The 20,600-nt window shown below is 41.4% G+C and overlaps 1 protein-coding gene across 1 annotated transcript in view; it reads left to right on the top strand.

Moving 5' to 3' along the window:
- vopp1 (VOPP1 WW domain binding protein) overlaps positions 1–20,600 on the top strand; it is a 56,412-nt gene that overhangs the window by 13,085 nt on the left and 22,727 nt on the right. The window contains exons 2-4 of the mRNA XM_041065566.1: positions 9,644–9,702; positions 16,538–16,615; positions 17,934–18,067. Of these exons, the coding sequence (XP_040921500.1) occupies positions 9,644–9,702; positions 16,538–16,615; positions 17,934–18,067 (271 nt within the window). The remainder of the gene's footprint in view (positions 1–9,643; positions 9,703–16,537; positions 16,616–17,933; positions 18,068–20,600) is intronic.

The following is a 20,600-nucleotide window of genomic DNA, read 5'->3' as shown; positions in this document are numbered from 1 at the left end:
CAACTATTAAGGAGCAGTACACTTCAGAGTAAAAATAGGTCATTTCCTGTTACCAGCAGGGGACGCCACGAGTAAGGCGGGAGTTTGACATATGGAGGCGTTCAGGGCAGAGCCCTGATCATGCTCATGAAGTTTGAAGATGTTTGGATAAAGTATGTGGACGTGAGAGCCATTCAAAATGTCATGGCAAATTCACCAAACGCCACCAAACTTTGGCGGGCCACAGAGGCCACGCCCTTTAACTTAGAGAAAACTCTGTGATAACTTTTGATCATCATGGTCTTGAGGTGAGGTCCACCAAATATGAAGTGGATCGGGTGAAATCCCTAGCACGAGTTCGTCCGCATACCAATGGTGTAATTCGCCAAAATCGCCAACTTCCGACCACAATGGCGGACTTCCTGTTGGGTTGAGGTCATGGTGTCAAGAGACTTTTTGGTGTGTCTCGGTATGATCAACATGTGTACCAATTTTCATGCACCTATGACAAACTAAGCCCAATGGGAGGGGGGTTTTGAAAATTTCAAGGGGGCGCTGCGGAGCCATTTTGCCCCCCCCATTTACAAGGACCACAAAATATCAAATTTTTCACCAAACCTGATGAGTGTGCAAAATTTCAGGCGTTTTAGAGCATGGGAAGGGGTTGAAAAATGCAGTTGTTTGGGAGGAATAATAATAATAATAATAATAATAATAAACATTAGAAAAACAATAGGGCCTTCGCACCACTCGGTGCTCGGGCCCTAATAATTAAAGCTGCAAGCAGCGATGACGGGCCCTCGCACCCCTTGCGACCCGCGGGAGTCGCAGCCGGCGCAGCCAAGAGTACCAGAGTCCTCCTATGCCCTCTCCTCTTCTCCCCAGTACACGTCATAGTACAAACAGGTTATTTCCTGTTACCAGCAGGGGGCGCCACGAGTAAGGCGGGAGTTTGACATATGGAGGCGTTCAGGGCAGAGCCCTCATCATGCTCATGAAGTTTGACGATGTTTGGATAAAGTATGTGGATGTGAGAGCCATTCAAAATGTCATGGCAAATTCACCAAACGCCATCGAACTTTGGCGAGCCACAGAGGCCACGCCCTTTAACTTAGAGAAAAGTCTCTTATAACTTTTGATCATCATGGTCTTGAGGTGAGGTCCACCAGATATGAAGTTGATCGGGTGAAATCCCTAGCACGAGTTCATCCGCATACCAGTGGTGGAAAGCAGTGAAATTTGGCCGCCAAAAACAAAATGGTCGACTTCCTGCTGGGTTGAGGTCATGGTGTCAAGAGACTTTTTTGTGCGTGTGGAAGTGTTCTTTATGTGTACCGATTTTCATCTTCATACTCCAAAAAAACCCATATGGAGAGGGGTATTTTAAATTTTCAAGGGGGCGCAGTTGAGCCACTTTGCCCCGCCCAATTACAAAAACCCCATCAGAGTCTAGGACCAGCCCCCAAGAACGTGTGTATGAATTTTTAGGATCATAGGAGGTGGTTAAGGTCATTACAAATCCAAACGTAATTTCACGGCGAGGGATCGTCAGTTGCCGCGCCGCCACACAGATGCCATTGCACCCAGCTTCACGGCCTTTATAATGTAGCTTCACCAAGTAGTTGGGAAGGTTGTAGAGCAGAAACCAAGCCGATGGTGTCAACTATTAAGGAGCAGTACACTTCAGAGTAAAAATAGGTCATTTCCTGTTACCAGCAGGGGACGCCACGAGTAAGGCGGGACTTTGACATATGGAGGCGTTCAGGGCAGAGCCCTCATCATGTTCATAAAGTTTGAAGATGTTTGGATAAAGTATGTGGACGTGAGAGCCATTCAAAATGTCATGGAAAATTCACCAAACGCCACCAAACTTTGGCGGGCCACAGAGGCCACGCCCTTTAACTTAGAGAAAACTCTGTGATAACTTTTGATCATCATGGTCTTGAGGTGAAGTCCACCAAATATGAAGTGGATCAGGTGAAATCCCTAGCACGAGTTCGTCCGCATACCAATGGTGTAATTCGCCAAAATCGCCAACTTCCGACCACAATGGCGGACTTCCTGTTGGGTTGAGGTCATGGTGTCAAGAGACTTTTTGGTGTGTCTCGGTATGATCAACATGTGTACCAATTTTCATGCACCTATGACAAACTAAGCCCAATGGGAGGGGGGTTTTGAAAATTTCAAGGGGGCGCTGCGGAGCCATTTTGCCCCCCCCATTTACAACGACCACAAAATATCAAATTTTTCACCAGACCTGATGAGTGTGCAAAATTTCAGGCGTTTTAGAGCATGGGAAGGGGTTGAAAAATGCAGTTGTTTGGGAGGAATAATAATAATAATAATAATAATAATAAACATTAGAATTACAATAGGGCCTTCGCACCACTCGGTGCTCGGGCCCTAATTAAAGCTGCAAGCAGCGATGACGGGCCCTCGCACCCCTTGCGACCCGCGGGAGTCGCAGCCGGCACAGCCATGAGTACCAGAGTCCTCCTATGTCCTCTCCTCTTCTCCCCAGTACACTTCATAGTACAAACAGGTTATTTCCTGTTACCAGCAGGGGGCGCCACGAGTAAGGCGGGCGTTTGACATATGGAGGCGTTCAGGGCAGAGCCCTCATCATGCTCATGAAGTTTGAAGATGTTTGGATAAAGTATGTGGATGTGAGAGCCATTCAAAATGTCATGGCAAATTCACCAAACGCCACCAAACTTTGGCGGGCCACAGAGGCCACACCCTGTAACTTAGAGAAAACTCTGTGATAACTTTTGATCATCATGGTCTTGAGGTGAGGTCCACCAGATATGAAGCTGATCGGGTGAAATCCCTAGCACGAGTTCATCCGCATACCAATGGTGGAAAGCATTCAAATTTGGCCGCCAAAAACAAAATGGCTGACTTCCTGCTGGGTTGAGGTCATGGTGTCAAGAGACTTTTTTGTGCGTCCCGAAGTGTTCTTTATGTGTACTGATTTTCATCTTCGTATTCCAAAAAAACCCATATGGAGAGGGGTATTTTAAATCTTCAAGGGGGCGCCGTTGAGCCATTTTGCCCCGCCCAATTACAAAAACCCCATCAGAGTCTAGGGCCAGCCCCCAAGAACGTGTGTATGAATTTTTAGGATCATAGGAGGTGGTTAAGGTCATTACAAATCCAAACGTAATTTCACGGCGAGGGATCGTCAGTTGCCGCGCCGCCAGACAGATGCCATTGCACCCAGCTTCACAGCCTTTATAATGTAGCTTCACCAAGTAGTTGGGAAGGTTGTAGAGCAGAAACCAAGCCGATGGTGTCAACTATTAAGGAGCAGTACACTTCAGAGTAAAAATAGGTCATTTCCTGTTACCAGCAGGGGACGCCACGAGTAAGGCGGGACTTTGACATATGGAGGCGTTCAGGGCAGAGCCCTGATCATGCTCATAAAGTTTGAAGATGTTTGGATAAAGTATGTGGACGTGAGAGCCATTCAAAATGTCATGGAAAATTCACCAAACGCCACCAAACTTTGGCGGGCCACAGAGGCCACGCCCTTTAACTTAGAGAAAACTCTGTGATAACTTTTGATCATCATGGTCTTGAGGTGAAGTCCACCAAATATGAAGTGGATCAGGTGAAATCCCTAGCACGAGTTCGTCCGCATACCAATGGTGTAATTCGCCAAAATCGCCAACTTCCGACCACAATGGCGGACTTCCTGTTGGGTTGAGGTCATGGTGTCAAGAGACTTTTTGGTGTGTCTCGGTATGATCAACATGTGTACCAATTTTCATGCACCTATGACAAACTAAGCCCAATGGGAGGGGGGTTTTGAAAATTTCAAGGGGGCGCTGCGGAGCCATTTTGCCCCCCCCATTTACAAGGACCACAAAATATCAAATTTTTCACCAGACCTGATGAGTGTGCAAAATTTCAGGCGTTTTAGAGCATGGGAAGGGGTTGAAAAATGCAGTTGTTTGGGAGGAATAATAATAATAATAATAATAATAATAATAATTAAAGCTGCAAGCAGCGATGACGGGCCCTCGCACCCCTTGCGACCCGCGGGAGTCGCAGCCGGTGCAGCCAAGAGTACCAGAGTCCTCCTATGTCCTCTCCTCTTCTCCCCAGTACACGTCATAGTACAAACAGGTTATTTCCTGTTACCAGCAGGGGGCGCCACGAGTAAGGCGGGGGTTTGACATATGGAGCCGTTCAGGGCAGAGCCCTCATCATGCTCATAAAGTTTGAAGATGTTTGGATAAAGTATGTGGATGTGAGAGCCATTCAAAATGTCATGGCAAATTCACCAAACGCCACCGAACTTTGGCGAGCCACAGAGGCCACGCCCTTTAACTTAGAGAAAAGTCTGTTATAACTTTTGATCATCATGGTCTTGAGGTGAGGTCCACCAGATATGAAGTTGATCGGGTGAAATCCCTAGCACGAGTTCATCCGCATACCAATGGTGGAAAGCACTCAAATTTGGCCGCCAAAAATAAAATGGCTGACTTCCTGCTGGGTTGAGGTCATGGTGTCAAGAGACTTTTTTGTGCGTCCCGAAGTGTTCTTTATGTGTACTGATTTTCATCTTTGTATTCCAAAAAAACCCATATGGAGAGGGGTATTTTAAATCTTCAAGGGGGCGCCGTTGAGCCATTTTGCCCCGCCCAATTACAAAAACCCCATCAGAGTCTAGGACCAGCCCCCAAGAACGTGTGTATGAATTTTTATGATCATAGGAGGTGGTTAAGGTCATTACAAATCCAAACGTAATTTCACGGCGAGGGATCGTCAGTTGCCGCGCCGCCACACAGATGCCATTGCACCCAGCTTCACGGCCTTTATAATGTAGCTTCACCAAGTAGTTGGGAAGGTTGTAGAGCAGAAACCAAGCCGATGGTGTCAACTATTAAGGAGCAGTACACTTCAGAGTAAAAATAGGTCATTTCCTGTTACCAGCAGGGGACGCCACGAGTAAGGCGGGAGTTTGACATATGGAGGCGTTCAGGGCAGAGCCCTGATCATGCTCATAAAGTTTGAAGATGTTTGGATAAAGTATGTGGACGTGAGAGCCATTCAAAATGTCATGGCAAATTCACCAAACGCCACCAAACTTTGGCGGGCCACAGAGGCCACGCCCTTTAACTTAGAGAAAACTCTGTGATAACTTTTGATCATCATGGTCTTGAGGTGAGGTCCACCAAATATGAAGTGGATCGGGTGAAATCCCTAGCACGAGTTCGTCCGCATACCAATGGTGTAATTCGCCAAAATGGCCAACTTCCGACCACAATGGCGGACTTCCTGTTGGGTTGAGGTCATGGTGTCAAGAGACTTTTTGGTGTGTCTCGGTATGATCAACATGTGTACCAATTTTCATGCACCTATGACAAACTAAGCCCAATGGGAGGGGGGTTTTGAAAATTTCAAGGGGGCGCTGCGGAGCCATTTTGCCCCCCCCATTTACAACGACCACAAAATATCAAATTTTTCACCAGACCTGATGACTGTGCAAAATTTCAGGCGTTTTAGAGCATGGGAAGGGGTTGAAAAATGCAGTTGTTTGGGAGGAATAATAATAATAATAATAATAATAATAATAATAATAATAAACATTACAAAAACAATAGGGCCTTCGCACCACTCGGTGCTCGGGCCCTAATAATAATAAACATTAGAAAAACAATAGGGCCTTCGCACCACTCGGTGCTCGGGCCCTAATAATAATAATAATAATTAAAGCTGCAAGCAGCGATGACGGGCCCTCGCACCCCTTGCAACCCACGGGAGTTGCAGCCAGCGCAGCCAAGAGTACCAGAGTCATCCTATGTCCTCTCCTCTTCTACCCAGTACACGTCATTGTACAAACAGGTTATTTCCTGTTACCAGCAGGGGGCGCCACGAGTAAGGCGGGGGTTTGACATATGGAGCCGTTCAGGGCAGAGCCCTCATCATGCTCATAAAGTTTGAAGATGTTTGGATAAAGTATGTGGATGTGAGAGCCATTCAAAATGTCATGGCAAATTCACCAAACGCCACCGAACTTTGGCGAGCCACAGAGGCCACGCCCTTTAACTTAGAGAAAAGTCTGTTATAACTTTTGATCATCATGGTCTTGAGGTAAGGTCCACCAGATATGAAGTTGATCGGGTGAAATCCCTAGCACGAGTTCATCCGCATACCAATGGTGGAAAGCACTCAAATTTGGCCGCCAAAAATAAAATGGCTGACTTCCTGCTGGGTTGAGGTCATGGTGTCAAGAGACTTTTTTGTGCGTCCCGAAGTGTTCTTTATGTGTACTGATTTTCATCTTTGTATTCCAAAAAAACCCATATGGAGAGGGGTATTTTAAATCTTCAAGGGGGCGCCGTTGAGCCATTTTGCCCCGCCCAATTACAAAAACCCCATCAGAGTCTAGGACCAGCCCCCAAGAACGTGTGTATGAATTTTTAGGATCATAGGAGGTGGTTAAGGTCATTACAAATCCAAACGTAATTTCACGGCGAGGGATCGTCAGTTGCCGCGCCGCCACACAGATGCCATTGCACCCAGCTTCACGGCCTTTATAATGTAGCTTCACCAAGTAGTTGGGAAGGTTGTAGAGCAGAAACCAAGCCGATGGTGTCAACTATTAAGGAGCAGTACACTTCAGAGTAAAAATAGGTCATTTCCTGTTACCAGCAGGGGACGCCACGAGTAAGGCGGGAGTTTGACATATGGAGGCGTTCAGGGCAGAGCCCTGATCATGCTCATAAAGTTTGAAGATGTTTGGATAAAGTATGTGGACGTGAGAGCCATTCAAAATGTCATGGCAAATTCACCAAACGCCAGCAAACTTTGGCGGGCCACAGAGGCCACGCCCTTTAACTTAGAGAAAACTCTGTGATAACTTTTGATCATCATGGTCTTGAGGTGAGGTCCACCAAATATGAAGTGGATCGGGTGAAATCCCTAGCACGAGTTCGTCCGCATACCAATGGTGTAATTCGCCAAAATCGCCAACTTCCGACCACAATGGCGGACTTCCTGTTGGGTTGAGGTCATGGTGTCAAGAGACTTTTTGGTGTGTCTCGGTATGATCAACATGTGTACCAATTTTCATGCACCTATGACAAACTAAGCCCAATGGGAGGGGGGTTTTGAAAATTTCAAGGGGGCGCTGCGGAGCCATTTTGCCCCCCCCATTTACAACGACCACAAAATATCAAATTTTTCACCAGACCTGATGACTGTGCAAAATTTCAGGCGTTTTAGAGCATGGGAAGGGGTTGAAAAATGCAGTTGTTTGGGAGGAATAATAATAATAATAATAATAATAATAATAATAATAATAATAATAATAAACATTACAAAAACAATAGGGCCTTCGCACCACTCGGTGCTCGGGCCCTAATAATAATAAACATTACAAAAACAATAGGGCCTTCGCACCACTCGGTGCTCGGGCCCTAACTAAATGTACAGTCAATGGTTGTGTCCCTACAGCTGACTGGTCCACAGGAAACTGTTTTAATGTAAAAAAAGGGTGTGTGTCACGGCTGCCATCAGCCTGTGTCAGCAGTAATGAGTTCTTCCCCGTCCCCTTGAGTGGTGATTGGTGATGATGACACGATGAGTCCTTTCATTTCATGAAAAGTAATGACAGTGATTACATTCACTCTCGACAGGCCTGCGATGCTCCCTGCTGGACAAGGCAATGAAAAACAATTCATTCAGTTATAAAAGACAGAAACAAGTTTGTATTGTTTTTCCACTTTGTTTCTTTGTTTGATTCATTTTAATTTTGGCATGCAAAAATCTTCCATAGATCATTGGCAGTTAAATAGTTACCCCAGCATACAGCATAAAACAACACAACAGCATAAAATGATACACAAAACTCTTAAAACCAGTGTCCACTGAGTCATTTCTGAACACGCAAAATCTAGGACCAGACCAACATGGCCGATCACACTTTCAATGTAGGTGACAATTAAGATGACGCTGATGTCCTGCTGTGTGCTGTACTTGCTTGGTTCGGATGCACTGTCTGAGCCGGGGTGAGAAAAATCTGACAGGACAACACGGAGCTACAATATATATAAATCTCATCACTGAGGACACAACAGTTAACACGTTGCAGACTGGTGTGGGTAGTTTGTTCATGTAATTGAGGAGTGCAGCTTTCAGTGAATGAGAGGTTTCTGTACCTGCAGGTGAAACACCGAAGTGGCTCACAACAACTATTACAGCTCAATTGTGCTACTTTTAATTTCCAAATTGCTTAATGCTGCTGTTTATTTTTTTCTTTTAAATCACCACCAGGAGTTAATTGAGTTCGGTGCATAACAACACGATTGTGAATGTCATATCAATTTCACAGCCGTATCAAATGCTTGCATGTTTTCATTTGCGCAGAGACTCCAGTTCAACTTGTTATCTCTGAGAAGATGTTTCCACTTTAATGGAAAGTGATGGTGTGTGTGTGTGTGTGTGTGCTGCCTGCCACCCTGAGGCACGGCGTATCCCCGCAGTGTGATTCCCTTCATTTGGCACGCTTTCCTCTCTCTGCCTTCATCCGGCTCCTTTTCCTCCTCTATCGCTCTTTCCCCTCTCGCTTCCTCTCTTTCATCCCGACACTCAAGTCTGTCCTGTGCCACTCCTTTGCAGGTCCTGGAACGATAAAGCCGAAAATCCTCCATATGCCACTACAAAGCAGGCTGTATTTTCATAGCAGATCATTTCAAAGACAGTTAATTAAAGGCGCTCTCCAGCCTTCCAGCGTCAGGGTGCTCTGTGTGTTCTGAACTGAAAGCCAGTAATGGAAAAGAGGGGTTCATATTCAGAGGATGCAGGGGGATCCTCGCTGGGTGGATGGCTCTGTTTGTTACTGTTGATCGGCATTGAATTTGACAGAAAAGATGTTTCCCTGTAGGATGTAGTAGATTTATTCCTTCCTGGTTGGATGAGGGAGAAGAATTTAGGTATCTCTGCTGTTTCTAATGTAGGCCTACATTTATAATGAAAATCCATTCGAAACCAAGGGTAATATCAGTATTATTATTATTATTATTATTGTTGTTGTTGTTGTGATGTCTCTTAGTCTCTTTCTTTCTGTGTTAAGTTTGCAAATTGTTGACATGATTTTCTTTTGACAACCCCAAGATGTACTGTGTGGAGAAAATATTTTGGACACACACACACAGTAGGTGTCCAAGAAGTTCTTCTTGAATTAACCTGACAAAGTGAACCAGGATTATTTTTTTTCTGGTTTAGTTCATGAAACACAGACGTGAGATATCAAGCCTTGAAAACAAGATAATTAGCCTTTTAAAGTTCTGCTCAGCCTCCGTATAAAATACTGTTTAAATACCTTTAGACAGGCTGTTTTTCACTGTCAAAGTAATGTAGCTTTATTTTAATTACAGTGCCTTTAAAAACATTTATCAGCATCCGACACAGGATCTCTGTGATCTTCTGGCTCATTGTCATTGGATGGGGAAACTCGAGGTTCTCGACCTCGTACGCGAGAGTTGTCACCATGCTGGATAAAAAGCAGCTGATGTGTCAAACTGTCTCTGTCCCTTGTCTCGATAGACAGAAGATTTGTCCACCACCTAACAGCTGTGCTGTGTTGTGTCTCTGTGCTTTCTGACCAGTCAGTTTTCTAATAAGAACCTCTATCTGTCCTTCTCTTTTACAGTGTGTAGAAGCAAAAAAGTATTGCTGGTATTTTGAAGGCGGATACCCCATCTACTTCATGTGAGTACCTCAATGTTCCTTTCTACAACTTTACGCCAATGAATTTTCATCATTGCTGTGCAGCCCAATGTGTGAAGAAGAACTGATACTCTGATACTCTGCTGCTGCTGCACTAAATCTGTTTATTGCTGTAACCATGACAACAGAGGTTTGGTACACCTCCCGCTGTAGGGGCACTATTTCAGGAGAAATAGCCTATGGTCCTTATTAGAAGGTAGAGACAGAGGTAGTATTTGGCCGTTCAGGTTGGGGGACATGTTGGTTTCATCAGCATGCACAACAACTGATCAGTAAGCAAAAGTTTAATTCGGTTTGATTCAGTGTTATTATGTAGAGCAGGTTTAAACTAACAGCGTGTTTAACTGATGCTGGCAGACGACAGGCTTCTCCCACAGCTCTAACTTTCAGCTGTGACAGGGAGGAAGAGAGACAGAGACAGAGAGAATCAGTGAAGAGAGAGTAGCTTTGTTTTTTTTTCTCTTCCACTTCCTTCCTCCTCTTCCTCTCAGCCCTCGGTTTGATTCAGGTGTCAAGATGGAAAAATTCGACATACAAAAACAGCAGCGGCTCCTAAAAACCATCGAGGGAAAGAGAAGCAAAGAAATCAATCTGTATCTGAAAAGAAAAATGAGTAAAGCCTAAACGACATTGCAGCATTGATTTTTATTTGTCTGCTCCAGGTGTTTCCAGGGAAATTTATTTTGCATTTGCAAGGTGGAACAGGAGAATATAACACACTGTAACACAATATATTATTATGTTCAACAGCACCACAAACCGCAGCTTCAGAAATAACCAGCTGAGTGAATGAGAACCTGTGAAAATTAATATTACAACCTACACGAAGGAAGAATTTACTGAAGGACTATTAGACTGCATTAGTTTTAGCTGTGTGGACCTAAACAACCCGGTGTTCTCTTCAATGATTAAATTAGGGTTTATGTAAAGAACATTTTTCACAATAAAAGTTCCAGACCTTTAAAATCAGTCAAACTGACTTGACAGTATTTCACACCTGCATCACTCAGAGATGTTTGCTCTTGTCTCAGTGGCCTGTATTTGTCTTGTCTCCAGTATCTTCCCTGTAATATTTACATTGCAAGATTTACAATATTTGAGTATATCAGTAATATACTACATTAAAGGTACACCCCCATTACTGCCCCTTAACCCTCCACCTGTGAACTAGTGTATGTTAGGGAAACAAAATGGTTGTCATTTTTTTTACTTTTGAAAATCCACATTTTGTTCCCCTTATTTTTACAGGTTATATTAGAGTCTTTTACTTGTCTAGCTGTCAAAACAAAGGTGGAGAGGTGCAGAGCAGTTAAGCTTCACAAATAGCAAGTGAAGTGCAAACTTTTTTCTTGCCCTGGATTCCAAGAACCTTTCACCTTTCAGGCAACGTCCAATTTGCCCTGCCTTCTTTGCGAAGGTTCTTGGGGCTGTATTCAGCTTGTGCATAGTAACATCATAACAATATTTATATATAATAAAAAATCTTCATTAGAGAAACAGAGGTGATCGATGGTTTAGTGCATTTTAATAGAGTGATGCATTTTTTTTTGGTGTGCTACAATTATTATGGAAAGCAAGATATCAATAATTTATTATTTGCTAGATGATATAAATTTATTCAAATAAAGAAAGTAACCTTTGTCGTCCTTGTATATACTTAGCATGCACACACACACACTCACACACTTCTGAAACCAAACCTTCACCTTTGCAATATAAATCAGTAACTTTTAATTTACTCGCCCACAATTTGATTTAATAATGAGAGTTCCTGAACAGTGTATGGTGGCTCTGATGTGCACAATGCAGCAACACAACAGTTCATCCAGTGCTGTGTTTTGCACCTTAGGGCCACCATCACAATGCCTAACAACTTGGAAACAAACAACCAACAGTAAACCTCATTTCCCGTACATGCACGCTGCCGTACTGGGACATAAATACCAAAGTCAGTAGGATTTATCCTCCGGGCGCTGACAGTGTCACAGCAGTGCATCTGATAGTTGTATTAATACAAACAGTAAGCTGAATATTGAAACCACTCAAACCATAACACGACATCACAGATGTAAACTGGAAAAAGACCCTCTGTTGCCCTGAAAGTGACCCTGCACACTGTCCACCAGTCACATATTTTTATACACTGGGAAGCTGAAGTGAAATATCCCCGCCCCTTGTTAATGCCCCTTGTTAAAACCCCAACCAAATCTATCCAGAAGGCTTTAGCGTAATTCCTGTAGTAAGACTCTTAACGTATCTTCTCTTCCTCCTCTGCCTTTTCCACAGTGCCGCGTTTCCTTGCCTGCAGCCAAATTTAAGAGCTTTATACGGAGGATTTGAGGCCTTGCTGTTCATTTCTCCTGAGAAAAGACCATAATTCTTTTAACTCAGTGTCTCAATCTCTCTCTTTTCCCCTGTGTGATTGTGGGTATTGTCCTGTCCCTTCGAGGACAAAACGCTGTCGTAAGGACGGACAGATAAAAGGACAATTTCTGGTTTTCAAGGATAACATGGCTGCGACACAGATAAGATGAGTCAATAAATGAGCATCGCCTCATTTAAAGTTTTGCACAGTTTTCCTTTTCCACATAGAAGTAATCATTTATTCATTCATTCATGTTATTTTGTTTTGATTTGTACAAATAAATAACGAGGCCAGAAGAAAAAGAAACTCCACTCGTTTAAGACTGAAGGTAAAACAAACCTTAAACTAGAATTTTTCTTTTGATAATAATAATAATTTTGTCTCTGCTACACAAGCACAACACAACCATATTGTCGGTGAGGCCTCACCAGGCACTCAGCAGGCAGGGTGCCGTGTGGCACAGTGTGAGAATTTCACTGGTTTTCATGCTGTGGACTCGCGAGGCCTCCGGGGACAGTGGTTGCTCATCACTGGTCTATTGCTGAAATGCCAGACAGGACTGGGAGTCTGAGGTATGCACTGTCATGCTGGCTATCCACAGTCATCTATCACACAAACACACACACATACACACCTTGTTATTATTTCAGCAGTATAAATGCAGGTGTCCTGTTGCTCTCCATAGTCTGATCAATCACAGTTGGCCTCTGTTCTGAATGTTTGGCTCCCAGGCTGCAAGGCTTGCCATTTAAAACCAAACTTTTAAAACCAAGTTTTGTTTACGAAGCAGAAAACGTGATTAATGGCTACATTACAACGCACTTGTGTGTGTTGCTTTGAGGCTTGTTATAGTGGAAGAAATGTCAGCATGCACTAAAGCGAGGACAGCATAAAGACGAGAAGTAATTCTCTGCAACTGGAGAATGAACCTTTTTTCAGTCCTTACCTCACCACCTCTGCAGTTCCCTCCAACTGTACGTGGTGTTTCAGCTTAGTTTAGGTAGCTTTTCTTTGCTTTTGTTTTGGTCTTTCTCAACAACTTTGTTTCTAGGCAGCAAAAAAAAAAAAAAAAAAAACACAACCTGCCCATTACCAAACTGCAGACAGACAAAATTGGGGAATAGCTAGAGAACATATTGTTCTCAGGAGTCGGTGGAAACCAATCTGGAGAGTGAACATTGCAGCTGCATTCATCGGGACACTTAGATGACTCTGAATGAATCATAATCTTCTTCTTGATGTGTAAATCCGCATCTGTTTGAAGCTTAGATATAACATAAGATAATATGTCCGTGTTGTGTTACAACTGAAGTGACCAGAAAGTCAGCTGATGGATGTTTAAGGCAAGAATTGGCCTTTCATAGCATGCTGGATTGAAAGGGCTTCTTGTATTGACTGATGTACTAACAGCTCTCGTTCCAAAGATGTTCTAGGACTGGACTTCCTTACTGTAATGACTAAACAGGAGGTTCAGTTTTATTGTACAGATTAAAAGTTATTTAGATTAACTTAGGTGCTTTTTGTCTGGATAACTTGAATTTGGTTTAGAAAGCAAGTAAGAGACAATGGAGATGTGGAGAACATTGTCTCACAGACAAATAACACTGAAATAACACTGTTTTTTCGATGACGTTGTCTCACTGGTCTCAAGCCAAATGTTAAATGTGATGAAATTAAATCAAGTGTAAAATATTGTTTCACTGACACATCCCTGTGCGCTGTACATGTACAGTAATTCAAACAAGTTTCATTTATATCTGCGGACACGACGCAGTGAATGAAGCCGGCTACTTTTGAATTACACTGTAGATTATTGCCCACATTCACTCACAAAAAACACACATGACTTGAGATTTATTTACAGTGATGAGTTATTATTTACATCCCACGTTAATCAGAGTGAAACTGGCTATGAAATTTCCAACCCCCCCCCCCAGCACTTGAGGTTAAGTGAGTTTTGGCTACAGCTTCCGTTCGGACCAAATTGCTCTTTCTTTTTTTAGTTCCCACACACGTTTTTATTAGAAGAAAGCGACAGAACACCTCCTCTTCTCTCTTCACCACCTACTGCTGCTGCAAAATTAACTACTTGTAATATGCAGGATTTTTTAATTAACTATTAAACTTTAATGCTGATCTACTTTTATTGTAAAACAGTTTCTACTTGTGAAACAGTCTGTATTTAATATGAAAAATCTACCAGGTACAAACTCTAATTCTAAAATGAATACATGCACTTTCGTTTTTCTTTCTTAGTAAATAAAGCTTGATGTACAAAATAAAAACTGGTTTGTTTTGGATGTAGAGGAATAAAAGTTGAGGGCATGAAAAATGTGCAGCAGCACTTCAGTAAATGTATTCAGTCACTTTCAGCATCTCCTGATGGGGAGAGAAATTAATTTATGAGCTGACATTTTCACCATTGGATATGCCAGGGCTCGACAATAGCAATGATTATGTCGATACTCAATTCAAATGAAAGGCCAAGGATGCAGGGGGAGGATGTGTGACAGACGGGGGTTTGTACGGTAAAATCTTGTGTTCTGTGTAGTGTGTGTGTATGTATGTGTGCCAAATACTTTTTCTCATACGTGGACTCTCATTTGAATCTCAACATGTTTCTGTCGTTAATTTTTCAGGCAAATTGGGGGAGTACAAGTGCAGCATAGCCCAACTGGATTTTTGAGATATCTCTGATTTAAAAACAGTATGACAGCTGAGAGATTTTTTTTTTTTTTTAAACAATCAATTTTTTAAGGTCATACTAAAGTATGTAAAGCAAATTCTTTAAACAACAATCTTGATAAAGTTCGATACAGTGTCGAAACTCGTATTGCATGTATATAGCACTTAAACTGGAGCTAAAACAAGATCCCTCCAGTTTGTAGAACCTTTCCCACAAGCATCGCAGACAGAGACTCCCTCTGTTCTCTGGATCCTCTCATGCCTCTTGACAGCTCTGAGTTGTGCAAATCTTTTCCCACAAACACCACAACTAGATGGTCTGTCTCTCCTGCGCGGTCCTCCATGACCTGTCTCCTGTTCTGTAAATCTTCTCCCACAGTTTTTTTTTTTTTTTCCCATCTGGTGTGAACTCTCATGTGTTTCTTGAGATTACACTGTTGTGTAAATCTTTTCCCACACATGTTATAACCAGATGGTCTCTTGCGTGTATCTGCAGATGCTGCTTCTGAACAAACTCAGACTCAGAGCAGTTAGAAGATTTCTCCTTTATCACTTACATGGACTTCATTATTTTTCACAGTGTTTAAACCTGACCCAGGACTTGAGTCTCTGAAGGCTCCGAGGCCTCGCCATCTGTACCTGGTTGTAGATGACGATGTGGATCTGAGTTCCTGGCTGGTTCTGATCCTCCACAGTCCTCTCCATCAGCTTCTTGTTCAGCTGTTCTGCTGACTGGAGGCTCTGTCTCAGTTTGTCTTTCATGAAGCTGTGAGGTCTCTGCTCATCATCCTCATTCTTCATAGGGACAGGATCACTCCTGTCTCTATGAAGAATGAGGACTTGTTGTTCTCAGCCTCCTCCAGTCCTTGAAGCTGCTTTCACTCCTGACTGGTCCAGAGTTCCTCCTGTTTCTTTTTAATGTGTGTTCTCTGTGGGTCTTCCTGGTCCAGACTCAGGCACAACTAAGGACACTTATGGACATAAGGTTTTTTCTAGCCCTGTACTAACCTTAACCATCTCAAAGGAATGGCTTGATATCTTCACATATCTTCTTTAGACACCATTGTTATTTTATTTTTTCATATTCTCATATGAAGACAGCATTATTTTGAGTTTCCACACATTCTAAAAACAAATAATAATAATTATAACAATGAGTGCCTGTTTAAATGCAAATGAATACAACAACTGCAGCCTTAGATACCATTACAACTGATCCCACCAATTCTTCTAATACAAAATAAATGCATCTAATACAAAATATATGTTTGACTTTGTATAAATGAGTGTTTAATGACTTGCAAAATCGTGTAAGTGCCACTAAAAGTCTGTTATTTAATTATAGTTAGATTCACAGCTAATCTCAGTCTCAGTTCAGATATTGAGTGAGAGTCACAAACTGCTGCTGTGTTTTGAGGTTATTACTCTTGGATAAAAAAAGGGGGAAGAGTCTGTCTGGTTCCACATAGAAAGCTCAGTTCGTTTTAGCAGCTTTGAAGAGTAATTTTTTACTCAAAGATTGGTCAGATGTCGTGTAACTTGTGCTTTAAAAAAAAAAGGTTGACAGCACAGTGTGAATTCAGACACCAAAAACACAAAAGCTCACGACTGCATGTCAAGTAAGCTTTCTAAAGGGACAAAGCTTAAAAAGCTTAATAGAGTGCTCTCTGTCTTAGGTATTAGGGTTTAGGTATTAGTGTTTATTTCGCGGCCGGTTGCAAATGTGCCATTTCTGACCTATATATACCATGTGGCTTTTTGTTGCAGATGTCGCTCCTATGAGGACTGCTGTGGGACTCGCTGCTGTGTGAGAGCCCTCTCCATCCAGAGACTATGGTATTTCTGGTGAGTTACAGTCTGGGTTGAGAAAGGCTCTGTTAAAGTGCCGCACTCTAATTCAGAAGCCTGGTGACGTGGGTTACTGCTCCTAAAAATACATAAATCAATAAAAAAAAAATCTCCTGTAGCTGGTGAACAAAGCACAAACGTGCAAGTCTTAGAGTTGTTAAGTACATGTATGAATCTACATCTCACAGTAAAAGTTAACACTTGGTGAATGTTTTATAGGCAAACTACAGTATTATTCAGAAATCTTAGCACTTTAAGGTGAAAAAAATGATATATAGTCATAAGATTCAGTATTACCCCCTAAAAAAAAAAAAAAACCACCAGAAATTTCAATAATACTGACGATTTTCACAAACTCAGTCAGCCAAACATTTGACTCACAAAATGAACATCAGTTAACGACAGCTTACCTGTATCCAGTGGCACGAGGTGGTCAGCAGAACCTGGCTGAAGAAGTATCAGGATTATTTCTTTGAATTACACAGTGAACATATCAAATATTTACCATTATCCTTAGAGTCTTGTGTCCTCCTGCCTCAATGTGCTGCCATAAACTCACTGCAGCTCTTGCACAGGGAACCCTACACCTTGATTGACAGGAAGGAAAAGATATTAATGTAATAGCTAAAAGCTGAACAGAACTACAAGGCTTGGCTGTTATGTTGCTGCAAAAGCTTTCTTTGCAAAAGGGGGTTAACAAAAGCTGCTCTACAATACACCTTAACTCCTCGTCATCTCCTCGTCTGGTTTATTATAACACTTATTAAATCTTTGCCTAAAACATTTTTTGTGCAGATTTTATTTACCCATGACAGTTTGTGTTCATTACAAGCAGCACACACGGTTAAGCCGCTCAAATCGACTGGGTGGGTGAGCCACAGGTTGTCCGAAGAGAGGAGAGGGGGAAATTACTGTGTGACCTTGTGAACCTTTGCGGTGAATAGATATATGAAAGTAGATTATTGTGGCCATTGTTCAGGGCTGCTGAGAGGACAAAAAAAAAAAAAAAGATGCACCAGGAATGAGAAGTTGAGCGCATTTTCACACCAATAAAAATCTGCTTACTGTCAGCATATCCACACAGAGAACACAGATATTGTTGAATTGCATGTTTTTATTGAGGGATTCACAGCAGAGGGGGGTAAATTTCATCTGAGGAGACAGTAATCCTCTTTCGGTGCTACATGCATCGAGGTGTGACTGGTCATGGTGGTACAGTTAATACTCAGAAAGCACTTAGATTATCGTTAGACGCTAAAATTCATTTGAAACCCTGGCTATATCCTGCTTCCACTCTCCTTTGTTTTTCTCTCAGGGTGCTGCTGATGATGGGAGTGCTGTTCTGCTGTGGTGCTGGTTTCTTCATCCGCAGAAGGATGTATCCGTCCCCTCTGAGAGACGAGCCCGCGTTCAACGTCTCCTTCACCAGGCACCCTGTTACCACACCAGGTACAGTAAGAGTCAGAGGAATACACAAACTGAAATGCTCTTAAAAACAGAGTTGAAAATCAAGCTGCATCTTCTGGACATTATTACTAAGCTTGAAGCTTCAGAGGAGTAATAGACCAGAAATGTCTTCAGGCAAAACTGTGTGACAAGCTGTTATTGGAGTCTAGTCTTAACAACAAGCATAAAATATTTGAAGCTCAAACTATCAATTCAGAGTTAAAAAATCTTGATTGAGATACAGCCTTAGTTTTAGATGGGTTTCAGATAGGGATGCACCGATCCACATTTTTTCACTTCTAATCTGATCCCAATACCTGAATTTGGATATCTGCCGATACCGATACTATTCCAATACCAGAGCTCTGTTTGCTTTAATATTAGTATTGTCATTATAGTTAATTTTACATGATGCTGCAATAAATCTTCTCCACAGGCAAGTATGATAAGTACGAATGTATGCATGTAGGTACCAAAAGGCAAATTGAGGTAAGTATAAGGTCAGAAAAGAAAATCAGTATGGCCTCAAAATGTGCCAAAAAACGTTATAGTATAGTAAGGTGTCAAAATCGGCCAAAAAAAGTCATACTTTAGTATGACCTCAAAATCTGCCAAAAAAACATCATAGTATAGTAAGGCGTCAAAATCGGCCATAAAAAGTCATACTTTAGTATGACCTCAAAATCTGACAAAAAAACGTCATAGTATAGTAAGGCGTCAAAATCGGCCATAAAAAGTCATACTTTAGTATGACCTCAAAATGTGCCAAAAAACGTCATAGTATAATACGGTGTCAAAATCGGCCAAAAAAGGTCATACTTTAGTATGACCTCAAAATGTGCCAAAAAACGTCATAGTACAGTAAGGCGTCAAAATCGGCCAAAAAAAAGTCATACTTTAGTATGACCTCAAAATGTCATAAAAAACATCGTAGTATAGTAAGGCGTCAAAATCGGCCAAAAAAAGTCATACTTTAGTATGACCTCAAAATGTCATAAAAAACGTCATAGTATAGTAAGGCGTCAAAATCGGCCAAAAAAAGTCAAACATTTTTTTGGCCTCAAAATGTCATAAAAAACGTCATAGTAAGGCGTCAAAAAAAGTCATACATTAGTATGACCTCAAAATGTCATAAAAAACGTCATAGTATAGTAAGGCGTCAAAATCTGCCAAAAAAAGTCATACTTTAGTATGACCTCAAAATGTCATAAAAAATGTCATAGTATAGTATGGCGTTTTTTTCGGCCAAAAAACGTCAAAAATTTTTTCGGCCTCAAAATGTCATAAAAAGCATCATAGTATAGTAAGGCGTCAAAATCGGCCAAAAAAAGTCATACTTTAGTATGACCTCAAAATGTCATAAAAACGTCATAGTATAGTAAGGCGTCAAAATCGTTCAAAAAAAGTCATACTTTAGTATGACCTCAAAATGTCATAAAAAATGTCATAGTATAGTATGGCGTTTTTTTCGGCCAAAAAACGTCAAAAATTTTTTCGGCCTCAAAATGTCATAAAAAGCATCATAGTATAGTAAGGCGTCAAAATCGGCCAAAAAAAGTCATACTTTAGTATGACCTCAAAATGTCATAAAAACGTCATAGTATAGTAAGGCGTCAAAATCGTTCAAAAAAAGTCATACTTTAGTATAACCTCAAAATGTCATAAAAAATGTCATATTATAGTAAGGCGTCAAAATCTGCCAAAAAAAGTCATACTCTAGTATGGCCTCAAAATGTCATAAAAAACGTCATAGTATAGTAAGGCGTCAACATCGGCCAAAAAAAGTCATACTTTAGTATGGCCTCAAAATGTCATAAAAAACGTCATAGTATAGTATGGCGTTTTTTTTTCGGGCAAAAAAAGTCAAAACATTTTTTGGCCTCAAAATGTCATAAAAAACGTCATAGTATAGTAAGGCGTCAAAATCAGTCAAAAAAGTCATACTTTAGTATGGCCTCAAAAATTTTTAGGCCTCAAAATGTCATAAAAAACGTCATAGTATAGTATGCTGTTTTTTTCGGACAAAAAAAGTCAAATTTTTTTTCGGCATCAAAATGTCATAAAAAACGTCATAGTATAGTATGCCGTTTTTTTTGAGCAAAAAAAGTCAAAAAAATTTTCGGCCTCAAAATCTCATAAAAAATGTCATAGTATAGTATGCCGTTTTTTTCGGGCAAAAAAAGTCAAAAAAAATTTTTCACCTCAAAATGTCAAAAAAAACGTCATAGTATAGTATGGCGTTTTTTTCGGGCAAAAAAAGTCAACATTTTTTTCGGCCTCAAAATGTCATAAAAAACGTCATAGTATAGTATGGCGTTTTTTTTGGGCAAAAAAAGTCAACATTTTTTTTACCTCAAAATGTCATAAAAAACGTCATAGTATAGTATGGCGTTCTTTTCGGGCAAAAAAAGTCAAAATTTTTTTCGGCCTCAAAATCTCATAAAAAACGTCATAGTATAGTATGGCGTTTTTTTCGGCCAAAAAAAGTCAAAAAATTTTTTGGCCTCAAAATGTCATAAAAAACGTCATAGTATAG

This window comes from Toxotes jaculatrix, chromosome 20 (genome assembly GCF_017976425.1).
Source record: "Toxotes jaculatrix isolate fToxJac2 chromosome 20, fToxJac2.pri, whole genome shotgun sequence".
Taxonomy (NCBI): Eukaryota; Metazoa; Chordata; class Actinopteri; family Toxotidae; genus Toxotes; species Toxotes jaculatrix.
Note: the sequence above shows the minus strand (reverse complement) of the source record. Positions and strands in the feature narration are given on the sequence as shown.